Source organism: Dromaius novaehollandiae, chromosome 5, assembly GCF_036370855.1.
Source record: "Dromaius novaehollandiae isolate bDroNov1 chromosome 5, bDroNov1.hap1, whole genome shotgun sequence".
NCBI lineage: Eukaryota > Metazoa > Chordata > Aves > Casuariiformes > Dromaiidae > Dromaius > Dromaius novaehollandiae.
In genome coordinates, this window is record NC_088102.1 from 47654305 (window position 1) to 47671456 (window position 17152).

At 39.0% G+C, this 17152-nt stretch overlaps 1 protein-coding gene across 1 annotated transcript in view; it reads right to left on the reverse strand.

The window, feature by feature from the left end:
* Window positions 1-283: 283 nt before the first annotated feature.
* The window catches only part of TTC17 (tetratricopeptide repeat domain 17), a 61925-nt gene continuing 45056 nt past the window's right edge, over window positions 284-17152 (reverse strand). Inside the window, exons 17-25 of the mRNA XM_026093214.2 lie at window positions 13759-13932; window positions 12247-12500; window positions 11286-11448; window positions 8754-8874; window positions 8255-8414; window positions 7688-7771; window positions 5743-5862; window positions 3381-3524; window positions 284-1342 (exon numbers count right to left, since the gene is read on the reverse strand). Of these exons, the coding sequence (XP_025948999.2) occupies window positions 1211-1342; window positions 3381-3524; window positions 5743-5862; window positions 7688-7771; window positions 8255-8414; window positions 8754-8874; window positions 11286-11448; window positions 12247-12500; window positions 13759-13932 (1352 nt within the window). The 3' untranslated portion in view covers window positions 284-1210. The remainder of the gene's footprint in view (window positions 1343-3380; window positions 3525-5742; window positions 5863-7687; window positions 7772-8254; window positions 8415-8753; window positions 8875-11285; window positions 11449-12246; window positions 12501-13758; window positions 13933-17152) is intronic.

Consider the following 17152-nt stretch of genomic DNA (forward strand, 5'->3'; position numbering starts at 1 on the left):
CTTTAAAAAGAATTGCTAAGCAATATGTTTGACATTGAAAGCTGGAGGGTAGGTTACATGACAGTCAACTGATTTAGTTAACTTCCCTTATTTCCTTCTGCCACAGAAATGGAGCCTGGCACAGAGGTGCGGGGAATTTTCCATGGGTATGCAGAAAATCATTATCTAATCAGGAGTATTAAAGGCTTTCCCAACTCCCAGCTCTTCTGAGGAGGGGCTGTAGCTCCCCAAGCCCAGTCTCTTTCCAACAGCGCATGACAGAAAGATGAGATGAGAGGCTGTGTTTTGTTCATAAACAATTTATTTTGTTTCCAATATGTGCCCTTGTTGATTCAACAATGATGTCTGGAGAATCATGTCCTCCACCAGCCAAAGAGAACTGATTTGGAAATATTCCACTTAACTCATTTGCTGATGATACCTTGACACCACCTCCCTCCTCCTCCCCCTCAGCAGCTGAAAGTCTTTATGGCTCAGAGTGAGCATAAAACTTGCACCTTATTCTGAAATGGCTAGAAATACAGTGAAGAAAGAATTAGTAAAACAACGACTCAGGGAGGCAGAGGGCTATGAATATACAGACAAATATAAAATAGCTTATTGGGATTTTTGCTTTGACTTTAGTGTCCTGCTCTTCCTCTTCCTCGTTTCCTGCTGATCCCCCAACAAAAATAAGCAATTCCAAAGATGTGTGATGTTCCTAAAATACATTATTATAAACATTTGAAATCTTGTCTCCCTCCTTCCAAAAAACTAACTTGGAGCAGGTAATATGTATGGACTGAACAATAATGGACAAAGCATGAGTTTCTCATGGAGGAATTGCTGATTATATCTTCTTGCTATCTATGGTTGTGTGCTTTGCATTTCCATTGACTTAGATTATAAAACATGAAGCAAGTTATTTTGGATGCTGATGCCAATCTGAGCATTAAGGAAAACTTAGAGGTGCCTGGGACATGGTACAGGTGGTCATGGACTCATGGAAGTTTCTTGGTTTAATATTTACAGAGATGTTTTAAAATTATGGTCTGTGAAATGTATTTCCCAAGATGCTCCTATATCTGAGAAAAATAAAAGAACCCTTGATCCAAATCCCATCTCTTTTTAAGAGTCTTGTTAAAAATTGATTCATCAATTTATCTTAGCACACTTAAAAGCAGAATAGCAAATAATGACTTTTTTTAAAAAAAGAGAAAGATGCTGATCTCTAAGGAGACCGTCGCTCTTTTTTCATAAGTAAATGACACTGAATGGTGCGGATTCGATTCTTTGCTGGGGCAAACTCCGGCTGAAGTTTTAATGTTGACTCATACCATTTCATGGCCTTTTCAAACTCCTCCTATAAAGAAAGAATGAAGATGACACGAAGTCAGTTTCTAAGAACACTGAACACTAACACTTTCTATTCCTTTCCTGGCCTAAACAGTTGAGTAGTATGGTATGCACAAAAGAAACTGAACCAACCCTTATTTTTTTTTCTTTTCTCCCCCAAATAACTGACGTTTTCTTGGTATTATGACCCAAGTCTGCAGAATATGAAAGGAGTCAATCATCACTGAGCATCGTTGACCAGTTCCCTTGCTTTTACTTCTAATTAGTACATCTTAGCATTCTTGATTTAAAAATAACTTTTAAAAACTGATTTCAGCCACAATTTACATAAATCAAAGCTTTAAAATCTTGGACAATGCAAAAACATGAACCTTGCTGAACAGCCAACACTTTTACAAACAACTTGAAATTAGTATTGGAAGATTACTCAAAGTTAAAGGAAGTCAAAGAATAATACTTTTAGAGCACACAGCAGCTAGACAATTTTGACTGACAAGCTGGACTCCAGAATCGCATAAAGAAACATTCACATGGAAATAAATCTATTTTTATACTACTGAAATCTAAGTACCTATACTACCCCACTTTTTATTAACTAGAATGCGCACTGACATGCAATAATATATTAGAACAAAATATGGGTATTTTTGTGACTTTCTACACTGCTTTGTTATCTTTTCTTTGTTACCTTGAGGTGCCATTCGGTTTCTTCCCCACAGCAGCAGTTTCTAGAGCATCCATCCAGAGTTCTCAGTCTTTTTAAAATGGCCAACTGCTTTCACTTTGTAAGGCAACTGGCTGGTAAGCCTTACAAACAAACTAATGTTGGCCTCTATAATGCTGTACTATTAATTAAAATGACATCTTTTACAAGTTATTGGTCAGATTTAGCTCTTGAATACAGCAGATGAAATATGAAATAAATTAGCTAGCTTTTTTTTTTTATATTGGTATAATTTGATCCAGAAGATAAATTTTGTCCTATTGCTACAGTCATTTCAATAATGAATACATGGCTGCCTTGAGAAATGTCTCAGATCCAGGGAGAATGAAGTTATCCATAGACAATGTGCTAACTTTAAAAAAACAGGCAACTCAACCATCAAGCTTCTACTTCATTTCTTTCAAACTACTGTCACAAGAAATACCTTAATAGAACAAAGTTATACCTTCCTTCAGTTTCCATTGTGCAACTGACAGCACTGTGCATTTCACTCTTTTCAGCCCTATCCTGATAGCCATAATACACAAATTACCTGCTTACCTTCCCCTGTTATCATTGTGATCCCCTCTATGAGAGAAGCAAAACATTAAGCACGAATCTATGACAAGTGCTAAAAAACTGGCAGACATACATACGAACAGGTGCAACTGAAAATACTTTTGACACATAAATATATCAACTATGTCTCAGTTTAATGGTGCCTCTTTTATCCTCCCAGTGTATTGGACCTGGCCCTGTTAATGTTAAGAACGAAACATGCAGGGATCAGTCCAGCACTGGTCAGATAAAAGGAATAAACATCTTGGGCTCAGAGTAAGTAACTGAAAACTAAATTGTAGATTAAAATACATAAACAGTATGAAGAAATTTGAATCCAAGCCATAAATTATTTTGTGTGCTGATAAACCAGATATTGAAATTAAACTTCCCTTGTGTTTGTCCATGGTAATTGTGAACTGTTTTAGCAATTATGCTAAGCTAAGCTCTTCAGGCCAGACGGTTTATCATCAGTTTTCCAATATTACAAAAATATCCTGTGTTTAGACAGGCAGCCAAACAAAATTATCAATTGTCTGCTACTGTCTTAACAAAGCTTTGCAGACAGCGTTGTGAAGCCAGCTTATAAAAAATATTGGCCTTCAAGTATTAAATGAGTAATAGGAGTTTTGGCACTCTCTGAAAAGTACATTCAAAAGAAAATTCCTTCTTACTGGCCTTACCTCTATTTCTTGAATGCTGCTCCTCCAAATTAATTTATAAGATTTATATATACATTTACTCTACCTAAAGACAGGACATAACAGGGTGACAGTATACTTACCATTGCTACATAGACATTTGCCAGTGTGAAATGATTAACCACGAAGTGCGGGGCTATTTCCACTGCCATGGTAGCCACGATGATGGCATCATTCCAAAGTTTTGCATTATGGAAGATGTTTGCGAGGCTAATTAGTGGTACATCCTGGAAGAGAAGAGCAAGCGGTGAACAGTGTAGGTTCTTTCCATTGAAACTGTTTCCTGATCAGGAAGACTGCCAGAAGACTCCACCATCTGGTCACTGCCATTTGGTTACTGGTCACTTCACTCATACTCTGGTCACTTTGAAAGCAATGAGTCACACTTTTTTTTTTTTTTTTTTTTTTTTAAATAAAAGAGCATTTGGACCTGAGTCGTAAATAAAAAATCTCCTATACATGCATCTGCTCACAAGTGACATCCATTACTCTTGCAGAGAAAATCAACTAAAAACTAACTCACTTGTGTCCTAGTACATACATTTATCTTTAGGTGTTGTTATACTAGTTTACACCCTTCCCCAAAGATGAGATGCAGTCTAAGAAGAGACAAGACAAGCTGTTCGTATAACCCATCCTCCCTCAGCTATTGCATAAAAGTGGAAGGAATATGAATAAATAAAAGGACAGCAGGGAAGTGGAAAAAGAGGGACTAACCATTAGTGCAACTGATGCACTGTTTTTTACCCTGCCTCTGCTACAGAATTCCTGCATGATGTCAGACAACAGTTCCAAATCAAATTTTCACAAGTGGTTGCTGATGGTATGTTCTTTATTTTCTGGATTTCCAGATTGTTACCTTGTCTGACTGACAAAACAGTTGAGCCCTGACAGTCATAACAGAATCTCTGGGAGCTGGACTTCACACATACAAAGAACAAAATACTGCTCAGTATCAAGTCTTAGATGCCTTGAATGGGACAATCGAGAATTTTGCATGTATTTGATCCCTGCCTCCTTGATGTCTGCAAGGCAAGGAGTGCCTTTGGAGTATGTGTCATTCATGTTTACAAAGCAGATACTATGAAAGTCAGAATCACAAAAGCAGCCCACAAGAATAATTAATTACCTTTTATCCAGATGAGAAAAGGCAAGAGAAAGTAGAGAGAGTGCATAAGCCATACAGGAGTATAAAACATAATATTAAATAGCTGCGCATTCAGTGCTAACTCTCACTAAGTTCAAGTTGCAGCTGTATCTTTACAAACAAGACCCACAGGTTTCTTTGGTGGCAGCTGCAGCATGGAGGACAAAAAAAAAGGCACAAATTTGGAGCACGAGCCAGTCCCAAGCAAAACTATGCCAAATTACCAGATAATAGTCAGCACTGCTACACCATCATCTTAATAAACTAGTTTCCAATCCTTACTGTGATGCCTACAAGTCATATAGCTAACTGCCCTATTTCTGAGGAGCCATACTCAGTTACACAAGAAGACAGAAAAATAAGAAACAGTTGGTTGTACTAAACCTGCATGCCTATCCTGATTCCAATCTTGCTTGCAAACAATGGCAAAGAGACAGGATTATAGGACATAGATGCAGAGAATGTGGAGTGGGAACAGATAAACATGCCTTAGTTGAGGCACTTCTAGAGTTAATGACTACATCTTCCTAATAATATCTTGACAGTGTAAACTACTTTGTCTCCCATTTTTCAGATAAGGAATTAAGATGCAGATTTGAAAAGTGGTTTACATTTTGCAGTGCTGCACATTTTGGTGTTTAGGTCTCAAAGTGAAATTTGCAATGTTGAGTTAGCAGCCTATATCCCATTTACCATTAGCTGCATGGGGAAGCTTTGTGTCTAGGAATAGGTATTATAATGTTCAGGAAACCGTGTGGCAAAGTGCAGGGCACAAAGCACTTCAGTCAACTCAAACACTGAACAGAAGATTAGTTGCCTCTTTCACCAAACTGCTCCACAAAGTCAGGCACTAGTGACCAATTGAGATTCACAGCTCAAAAACAGTTTTAAGCATTTAAGCTGTTCCTTTAGATACTGCCTGCTCTCCTCTGAGAGCACAACCAGAAGATATACTCCCCACATTTTAGACAGAAGACCTGTCCAGGCAGAGGCTGACCAAAATTCAAAGCCCTGCATAATGAGGGGGAATTCAAGCCTGCATTACACAGAGAGGTGTCAAACCCATGGAAGTACAGGAAATACCACTATAACTCTTTTGCAGAATTTTTAAGGAACAGCCCACACTAAACAGGTAGTAAAGATCTTCAAGTTTCACCACAACCAGCTAATATTCAGTACATTACAGACGCTTGATACACATGATGGCTGGATTTAATGATAATCTGTGCACACTGTGTATGGCTGTGTCACAAGTGAAAACACTGTTTCATCCGAGTAGTGGGCAGATGCATACATACCTTCATGTGATGGGGTGCGTAGTGCAATGCTTGCCGTAAGCAGTCAATTGCCTTCTTGCCTTGGCCTTTCACCCTCCAGTAAAGAGCTGCCATGCTAGAGAGGACCCATGAAGTCTGATTCTGGCAAAAGAAGAAGAACAAGAAAATCAGTCATGCGAACCTGTAGTGAACAGTCTTCCTGTCTTTCACTCTCTTTCAGCTTACTCCACAGATTGGGGTAGAGGATGTTACATTTAAAAATAGCATTAGACTATTCCAAAGCAGCAAAAATAGTTTCTTATCTAACAGCATATATGCAATAGCCAGCTCAATGAGATTGCCAAATGAAACACTTGCAAATTCCAAATGCGACATCATCTTTCGAAGAACGGAATAGCATCTAAAAAGCTTTAAACAGCAATGACAGTTTCAGCAGCCCCAACAGCTTCTAACCAGCTGCCAGATGCTGAGCATCTGGATGTGCATACACATTAGCCAACATAAGGCACCAAATTTAGCTAGCTAAGTTAGAAGACTGGGCTCCATAGACTCTCTGTAGTCACTGGAAAGAGAAAGGATTCTCTGGGACAAAGCTCAGAGCAGATGCCTGGAAAGTCTAGCTGATTAAGCTTGGTGTCTCTAGTTGGCTGATTCCCATGCCACGTGTTACGTATGGCGGACAGCTGGAGCAAAATTCAAAAGGAAAATACTACATGCTTGAATTCTGTGGACTCTGATAAAGTAAATGAATATTTATGCTCACATATGCAATAAGATAAGTAGCCATCTTGATTTGTTTCATTAGCTCTTGTGACTAATGAATGAAATTGGTATACCAAAGAACTGCATTTTATCTCCAACACAGTCTCCTTACTGAGAATTCTGTTTCTGGTCTCCTTAGTACCAAATTTTCAGTTCATCTGAATAAAGCTTGCTGTCTGTCTCCAGTGGAAACTGTAGCATTCAAGATGAAAATGTCAGTATATCATCTGAAGTCAAAAGAAACTAAGTCTTATAATGTGAGCATAATGGTAACATCATTACTTTATGGAAATGAGAAAGTTATATTGTCTTAAGTTTCAAAGCCCAGTGAGTTCCTCAGAAGGCTTTCGGAATAGGCCCATGGTACCAAACTAGTTTGGCCGAGCCCTCTTTTCTCTAATAGTATGGAATATTCTCCCCACTCTCTGTAAGCATATAACACACAATCCCTGCATCCTCATCTACCTAGATCTATCCTGGGAAAGTTGTGTTCCTATCCTTCTCTCCAGCTCAAGTCCTTATCAGCCTCCATCTAACTAGGGAGCTTAGTTTTCTCGAGGCAGAACAGGAAGCGCAGCCTTGCGCATGGTGTCATACAGCTGTCCAAATGCATCTGCCACTTCAGCTCAGCACAGCATAAGGTAAAAGGAGGTAGGTAAAAAAAGACAGGCAGCCCTCACCAATCAGCCATCCGACTGCTGCATACCAAGAACACAGCCGTAGACTTGAGCCATGGCTCAACTCTGACTATCTGTAAGCTCAAAATCAGTGTTATAGTCTGTGTGCTGCTTTGAGGTGTAGCACAACAAGAAAGAGGAGGGCAGAAAGGTAAAACAGAAGCTAGTTTTCAAGCTCTTTTGAGAACTCTCACAATAGTTAAATACGTATCAACAACCAGCAATACTGCTCACTGTAGGGGTGATGTCATAAGGCTGGAAATACCAGAAAATTTGACAAGCTTTGGTTTTAGTAAAGAGATATGCAAAAGATTTGACAGACGAGACTCCCATCCGTAAGAACAGGATATAGCTTAATAAATGGCCTGCAAGTGCACTGCAGATGCTGAATAGACACAAATCTCTAATCCAAATACTAACACAATCCTAGATCGGAATTTCAGACAGACAATTTGAGACTGGATTGACCACAAAGTCAGTTACGCGCAGTAAGTCCAGATGCTGTTCTTTTCCTCATTCACACATACCTTTTCCAAAGCTTTGGCTATTCGAGTACTAACTTGTTCTAATGACTGTGGTGAGTACTGGTCTTTGCCAAGGTTCTGTAGCACCTGGCGAAGAGGAAAAACAAGAGCTTAGATGATGGAAACTGATAAGAAATGTCATTCATTTGTTGATTACTTCTTTCCCTAGCCTTTTACAAATACTCCAAGCCATTCCAACCTAAACATCACTGTGTTTCTTGAGTCAGTATCATCTGTGTCTTCATACAATGTTGTAACCCCATGCCACAGGATACTATGAATATTCAAAGTTTGTGTATGCTCAGTTGGACTTTTCTTCCACTAATTCAACCACCAAAGGCTATATCTACAAAGATACTAACAGCGCCTTAGGATTTCCTTCAGCCAAGATCACAGAAGGCTGGGAAAACATTCTGGAAATAAGCACTTACAGCTTGCATTGCTCTTACAGTTTTCTCTAGGCGTTCATTCACGGAAGGTCACTTTTGGAGACAGGGCACTGAGCTAAATGCACTTTTAATCTGCTGTTGTATGACCATTTTTGTGTGACAGCCTTTAACTGTGGCATACCTCTTTCAGTTGACTTTCTCCAGTGTAATGCAAGCTACCCCGACTAGAGACACCTTGCAGGTGGTCCAAAGTGTGCATACTGGCTGGTAGATTGGGGTTACAAAGGGGCTCCATAGCTGGTTCTTGCAGCTGAGTGGCAAAATCAATGTGTTCTGTAATGCTAGAAAGGTAATAAAAGGAATTGAATCAGTCAGAAAAAGGAAAAGGAAGAGTCATTACAAAATTGTCTAGTGAGTGTATCTGTCCAGAACCTGGCAGGATCTCATTTGAGTAGCTTAGAAAGCAAGAGAAACCAGATCTTCAGTCTGCAGTTGCACTTTTCTTTGCAAGTCACTTGATGAAATACCATATAATGTTTTCAAAATTCCTTAAAATCCTGGCAAAGTTCCTGCTTACTTTAAAAGAGTACTAAAACTTTCAGTTTACGCACACCCAAAGCCATACAGATGCCTTGCTTTTTGTGAGTGACTTAGTCAAGGTTCGCATGCATGATACTTACTCAATATTTTTAGCAGAAACAGCGAGCCATGTGCTGGCTACAGTTGTAAGCTCTACCCTACGGAGTTTCAGACATTCATCAGGACTAGGCCAGCCAAGGCTGCGATAATCATGCCTTTTTCCTGGAGTCAAAAATAAAAGAATACAAGAAACTGTCTAGAAGCAAAAGACATTCCACTTCAGTATGATGATTTACAAAATACTTTATACAAGTAGATACATTTCCTAGATTATAAAACGTTCACCGTCCTGCAGCTTCTTTAAGGAAAATTCTAATCTAACTGGAATGAATGGAACTTGTGGGATCCAAGGACAGAATCAGATCCTATATGAGACAGATTAGAAATTGGAGTTTCAAAACTTGTTTCATTATACTTTTTCAATATTTGAAGATTAAGAATAATTGGCACTCCTGTTTACAGGTTATGTCTCTACTTAAACATCCTTAGATAAAGTTTGTAAGTGAGTCATCAGCTGCTGAAAAAACTAATAAAAGTTGATTGCGGCATCTTCTGGCAATCCCAAGTGAAAAATACTTCAATTTCTTCTCACTGAATATTGTTTAAGACAGGCACTAGCTTCCTCTACATTCTTACATTCAAGACAGCAATACTTCTGAAACCACTGACCAATTTCAACCTTCCCATTTTGTGGAGGAGTTAACTGAGGCAGGGAGAAGTTAAATAACTTGCTTTATGTTAAGATATAGATCTCTGGGAGAAACAGCGATCTGATCTTCAGACTTGATCCAAAGCCTACTGAAATCTTTCCCTTACATTTAGTGGATATTGCATCAAGTCTTGGGAAACCAAATTGTTTTAACTGCCAGGAAACACTTCCCTCTCTTATCAGAAACATTTGAAAGGTTTTGAATGTAAGAAAGATTCACTGTAGCACAGTGGGAGGCCAAATTTAACAATGTGCAAGCCTACTGCACCAGCTATGGAGGCAGCATTCCAGTACCTATTTCTAATTACCTGAATTTTTTGTCCATTTGGATGTAAATCCTGTTTTGCACCGTAATTTTGCAAAATAATGAAGTCATCAGTAATACCATGTCCTTTGTAAAGTACTATGAGTAAAGGAAAATTAACTTTGAGAGCCGCTGAGAAATCTCAGGGAGGAACTGTCATTCCTTGTCATCACTAGTATGCACTATTTGATCATGAGTTCTTATTTGTCTTTATGGCAAAAGATAGTAAGAGATATAGAAATAATGTTACAGAAGGACAGTTCAGTTAGTCAGAGCACTGGCTGGACACAGGACAACTAGCTTAATTTTCCTCTTCTACTAGCAACTCCCTGGATGACCTCTGATGAGTTACTTAAGCTTTTGATGATTTAGTTCTTTAAAGAAGATGTCAATAACCCCCACCTCACAGGAGTGTCATGAAGATAACTATTTTACAGTTAAGGGATGCTATGTAATATAGCCACAAAAGTAGCTCAGGGGGAGAGAAGGTGCATTGAGGAAAGGGGTGCACACACAAATGATTGTTTTCACACAAACTTCCTTATTTAAATATTTAATTTAACAACTTACATCCCTCAGTTGCTAAAAAAAGGAGTTTGTTAAAGATTTCAGATAAAAGCCCTCAAAATATGAAGTCACTTTCCAGGTCATCAAATTGTCAACTATCAAAACATACTGGGGAACAGGTCTTTGCCTACAGGTATAGCTCCAGCCCTACAGCACCATCTAAGGATTAGATCACCTAGATTTCACATCTGTTGAAATCAAGGTGAGATGAAATGAGAGGTACGGGGGCCAACTACTCCAGTTCTCTCCTCTGGCATCATCATGTTCCAGGAGCTCCAAATTTCAGCCTAGGCAATCATGGGCTCATGATTTCTGTCTACTTGAGAAGGTACTAGTGAAACTGGCCTGTGCTAGCTTAATAGATTATCTTCTCTCTTCACAGTCCTGCTGCTCAACTAGCAAAATATTTACCTCTCTCTCCAAACCTCTTCATCTATGCTGGTGCAAAACCCTACTCTTCTGTAGCTCCAGTCTTCTGGAAGACAGTCTCTAAATTTTCTTTTATAATGTCACCAAACCAATTATAGCAAGATACCTACATCATTTTTTTTTACTAGATCAAATTTGCTGCCTTTTATGTGGGAATTTTGTCTTTTACATTTGGTCAGTAATCAGTTCAAGCTCTCACCCTGTATTTGTCTCAAAGGTCTCTTTCTCATCTGATAAATAAATGAACTTCTCCGCCTATCCAGTTTTAAAGAAATACCGTTTAAGAAAAACTCTTTTACTACTTCTCTGCACAATGTCCATCTCTTTCTTTCTCTACTCTTAACACTTCATCCCCAGAAGTTCTGGGAATTACCGCTTCTTTATTAAGCATATAAAGTTATGCTTTTCTTCATGAAGAAGGTGCTAATGGAAGAGAATCCTTATTTTTCCACATACTCATCTAGAAGGTATACTTTATTATGTAGTCTTTGTGATACATGTGTTATAAAACAGTGTAATACAAAAGCTGCAAAGAACCTGCTTTCTCTAGAAGCAGCAGTTTACCTATTGGTCCAGGAGAAGGTATCTTTGGTCCACTGATCTCCAGGGCAGTTTGGTAAAAGTTTTCATTTTCTTCATTAGTCCCTTCTCCATTTCTCCCAACTGGTTCCTGGAGATCCAAGCTTTCAGCTTTTGGTTTCTTTAAACGTTTGACCTGGAAAGTGATCTAGACAAGAACAGTACCAGCAAGGTTAACAGTAAGAAACACCACAAATATTACCAGTTTCAATATACTGCTTGTTCTAGCCCAAAGAATCAGTCTCAGAGCTGCTACAGATCAGATCAAATCTCTCCCCCCCTCTTCCCTCCCACACCCATCTCAAGCCATTCTCTAAGCCTGCTCACTCTCCCTGCATCACACCATGCAAACAAATTACACAACTTAATCCTCTAACATAACAGAAAACCAATTTAACTGCTGGAGAACTGAAGTGCATTTTTCACTATATATTTTGTTTGTAACATGATGACAATAATTTTCTATTTTCTGGCTAATCAGAACTTTTGGTAAAACACTCTTTTTCTCCCCTTGCAACTGCATGCTACTGGAAGAAGAAAAATTTTAACTTTTTAAAAATTAAACTGTCAGTCAGATGTGGAGGACCTGAAGAACAATGCTGTACTTACACAACATGCAAAGATTTGGAAAGCAGAGTGAAGTTCTGTTTTGTTTCCTAGCAGTGAAACTCAACCCATTCATTGTCAGCAAGAAGTTTGGAGGTACCCAGCATCATTCAGCACCTAAGCTCTTGCTACTAACAATCAATGCTTGCAATGCAGTTTCAGTGATGTGGAAGCCTTTCCATTAGGGGATGGACTGAAACTACACAGGCCATGACCTAGTTCTTTTAGGTCCAGAGAGGACACCCCTACATATTCCCACACAAAACCCATCAACTGTCCTAGTCTTTCCCTCCACAACAGTAAGTTGGTACAAGACTTCGGCAAACTGAGCCAAACTTACCCATTCAGCTTCATCATCATCATCACCGCAGTCTCCAAAACAGGAGCTAGCCAATCCTTCTGGAGATCCCTTCTTTAGGACCCGGATTCCCTGCAAGTCCATCCGACGACCTTTTACCTCCAGTGCCCCCTCAAAAGCTTCCTGAGGCCAAGAGTTTTCAAATTCATCCACCAAAGCCAACATCTCTTCAGACATCTGATCATCTTCTAAACCCTCCACTCCTTCTGAGCCATTGCTTTCTGCGACAACTGTGTCTAAAAGGAAATACCATAAAAACCTCACCAAAAATTCATTTCTTGCTACATCCACAAACCATATAAAAAGGATGGTTTTTTTCTGAGTCCCAAGTTTTCCACTTGCACAAACCAAATATCACCGACTACTCACTGCACACTGCAAATGGAGAGAGGGACTGGAGAGTCTTTACGAGAATGCAGACTTTCCCACTGCAAAGAAGCATCAACTCTTGGTTCAAAAATGAACACCTCTAGAGCATTTTCAAGAGTGTCCTTTCCAGAAAAGAGTTCTGCCTGTTTGAAAAAGTAAACAGGTGGTGTCTTTTCTTTACATACAAGCATGAAACATGGAATAAAGCTCCCTGTACCTTAATCACAGAGGCTGCTTTTCCTCACTTCTTCAATATGCTGTCTGGCGCAGCTGATATAGAAATTATCAGGGTACAAACAACATGTGTTTGTAAAGTCTTGCAGGAAACTACATCCTTTAGCCTGGAAAGTGCCTTAATCTTTGCTCTAATTTTTTGATTTTATGCATTTTGATGTTAGGTTTGGAGAAGAACGGTGAACAGAATGCAACTAGTTTTAAGGGTTACTTGTTGCTTTATAGACAGATGGGAAGAACGCAGCTTCTTGGAGGGAAATAATGCTAACATTTCAACCTGCAAAATAATCGCAAGACCCCTTTTGGCACTTACCTGCCTACTACAATATTTCATTATTGTAATAAAAGGAGGAAAACTCCTCAGTTTTTACTATAAGAAGAGTTCAAAACCTGAGGAGCATTAAAAGTTAAGAGATATAACTCTAATACTTTTATCAACTTGCACACCATTCCATTAAAGCCCATTTATATTATATCCCTAGCACAACTACCAAAAGAGAGACAAAACTTTTCAAAGTTTCTTTCCTTATTTTACATTGGAGAGCAAAAAGTGTTAGAAAACAAAACATTCTGTTGAGCCACATAACAATAAACGAATAGTCAAAGGACAACCTCTCTTTCTGTCCACATAGATTAAGATATATGAAAGCTAACGAATTTACTCAGAGTTTTGGGCTACTGAGCCTTATTAGGGTACCTTTCATTTGTCAGATACCTGAAATAAGTAGAAAAACAAAATCAAGTAGCATCAAAAGAATTAAGTTTTTCTTTCTGCGTTGTTAGAGAATTTTGTCCGCATAGCAAAACTATGAAGTACTCAGCAAGGAGTGAATTTTGAAAAATGTAGAAACCGACTCATCCGCCACCACTGATGTTGCAGGGTTGACTTACTTTCCAGCCTTGAGAAGGAAGGATCCCTCACTGAACTGTGAGTAAGGGACTCTGGATCTTCTTCTGTACCTCCTTCAGGGTGTCCTCCTGCCACTGCTGTGACTGATTCATGGGGGTCATCAAAGTACTTCTCCTTGTCGTGACTGCCATCTGGATTTTTCTCATGACAGTGGCCTGAAAGAGAGAGATTGACTGAAACGTATCGTGTAAGACTGTTCCTTATGGACACAAGACAGTCTCCTAGTTTTTCTAAATACAGATTAACAGAATAATTCTGCAAGATATCAAAAGACACTGTTCAATGATAAAAAACTGCTCAGTGCCTCTTGACCAGGCAGATCACTAAAACAGTTACAGGAAACAGTCTTATCAGGCATACACTCTGAAGTACTAATGAAAGAAAAATCAAACATCTTTTCAGGGAAAGTTACACAGTACCTAGGAAATCACCCTGAACTGGTAGCAACTCTGATGAGCATTCACAAAGCATGTTTTTAGTGACGCTGCACCATACCTGGGGGTTGCTTGCCAGATGAACCTCACTTAAGGACTGTGAGTGCTATGGCATCTACGTTGAAGAGATTAACAACCAAGCCACATTGATAAAAGATTGCCAGACTCTGACCTTCTGTGCCAGCGATAAATTGTAAGACAGACTCATTGAAAAGAGACGAAAGCCACTGGGAGTAATCTATGCTGAAAATCAGACGTTTATTCAGCTGAATATTTAACTCAACACTTAGAATATTTTGGTCCCAGTGGCCAGGTTATAGGCTCAAATTCGACTGAACCCAAAGATCTAGGAATAACATTGGAAAAAATCAAATTTAAAGCCAGCAATGAGCAGATACAAAAATACATCAGTCTTACAACACAACAACATTACCCTCTGAGATCCTTCAGTGACACTCTCAGTTAAGTGTTCAGGTAACAGCCAGCCACCTAAATCAGCTGCAAATTTGTAACAGTATTTTTGATCTCAAATACATTTTAACTGAAGCTCTCAGATTTTACTATTAATCAGTTGTTGGCCTTCCACAGCAAGACTGAGATGTTTAAATACATGTTCCCTGCCCTCCACCCCCAAACTCTGTTGGTAAAGAAATGTTCTCCATAGAGCGCGTGTGAGGCCGGGAGGCGCTGTTAAGCTCATTGTACACCTACAGAACTGAGACACAGACTGAGAACACGCCTCTCGTCACAGAGGAAGTCTGCTGTGAGGGAGAAAAATAGATACTCAGAGTACTAAGCTGCTGCTCTAAATCCCTTCCTTTTTAATCACTCATGAGTGGAAACCGCTTACATACACAAATGAGTTAAGATGTATGTAGCAAATCAAAGAAAGCTGAAATTAAATGCACGATGCTGAAGTATGCTCCCCATTCTGCCCTCACGAATGCTAACTGCATTGCTCAATGCATGCAGAAAGCATTTTTTCAACTGGCAGCATGAAATATGAAGAATGTGAATAAAGTAGATCAGTGACTCCTTTTTTTGCCACACAATGATCCCATGTTACAAAAAAGTATTTTAAGCCTTGCTTTCTATTAGGCCAGTAGGGATAGTGGCTGTAATACTCATGTAAGTGTAATCTGTTCTAGCGCTTCTCACTGAAGTGAAACTACAGCTTTTTACTGTATATTCTGTACTTTTGCATAAGGAACACTAGTTGAATTTTCAGCAGTGCTTGAATATCTCAAGGTCCTCCAAATATGTCAACACTCAAAATGACATCTTGGGAGGAGAAACAGACCTCAGGAGTCACCAAAACCAAAAAACAACCCCTGTAGTCATAAGCCCTCTACAACAACCATTCTCTGCTGCACATTTTGTGTGCGTGTTTGCATGCATTAAACAAACCCCCCCCCCCAAAGGTGATAAGTAAATAACAAAATAGAAGCAGTTAACTTCATAAACTAACATCTACTATACAATTATATTTAGCTTTCCCTGCTTCTTCTACCAGTCATTGACTCTTTCTTTAATCTCCTCCTCATCTCACCCACTGCTGCCAATAAAAAATTGGTTTCATTAACACCCCCCTCCCCAAAAGCCCACTACAATATATGGAGATCCTTATTTTAAATTTGTAAGAAATGGTGTGCACAGAACGCCAAAGCTGAAATCAGTCCCCCTGCCTGACATCACAACCAGCCTGGTTTTGATGGTAGTCTGGTGCATCTTAAGAACGTAATGACCTTCGGCAAAGGGAACTGTGGTCAACTCATCATTAGTATAAAGGAAAAAAAAGGGGGGAGTATAATACAGATGACCATTTTTAAATTAAATTTGAGATAAACACCAAAAGGAGGGAAAAAAACCCTGGAAATAATGAGCAGAAGAAAAGATAAAGACATTTAAAATATTACTTAAGACTAACCTTGTTAATATTAATTTACAAACATTGACAGCTAAAAACAGACCAGATGAGAGTACTGGCTTTCTTGGGAGCTGAGTGCTGCTATATATATAAACCTGAGTGGCCTCATTTTTTCAAATTACTGCTTCCAGTTGCCTGATGTCGCATGAGGAAAAAAAGCTGGCTGAAAAGCCAATGAAATTTTAAGATCTTTGATGAGATGATCATGAAGCTGGTAGTACTGAAACACTGCAAGTCAGAATTCACAGCTTGTAGCTGCTGGATGCCTGAAGAACAACTGTGAAGATGACAAGGTAGGAGTGTAAGACTAGGATGGAAACAGCATAACCCCAAACTCCAGGAACATTCACCGCAGAACATTACCTGTATCACTGCATCACTGCAATACTTACAACACATTAGCTGTGTACAGGACAGAAGATACAGTCCCCAGACAAATGCTCAGTTCTATATTTATTAGCTTTTCACATACATTGTGATTGTCCAGATCCGCACATCTGAATTTTGGGTGTAAAGTCCTCACACAATATCACTACAACTACAAAACTTGAAGTCTAAAACTGCTTCACAGTACTTTTAACAATTCAGCTTACTCCACCATGAAGACTTACTTCAGAAGGATCACTTTATGGCTGCTGCCACTTTTTCCTGTTGATTCTGCATAGCTAGAAAAGCTCAGAGAAAAGTGAATTAGGTTCTGTTCTATCTTGTGTATTATCAGACTTGGTAATTATGTTCCAGGCGGTGAAACGAGAAGACGCTAAAGAGATGACACAGCATACATGTGGTCTTCTGGGCCTTTATTCAAGTGATGAAAATAAGATACGCATAAATAGTCTGACTGCACCAGATTAACGTAGAAACTGAGGAAAAAAATAAAGTTCCTAACTTGCAAAGCAAATCCACTGAATAGGAAAAGCAAACACAAATTCTATATTGAAGGATGGAGGCCTTAAAGATTAAAAGCCAAACATTACTGTATATTAAAAGTCTTCTGCAACTTTGGGGGGCCAA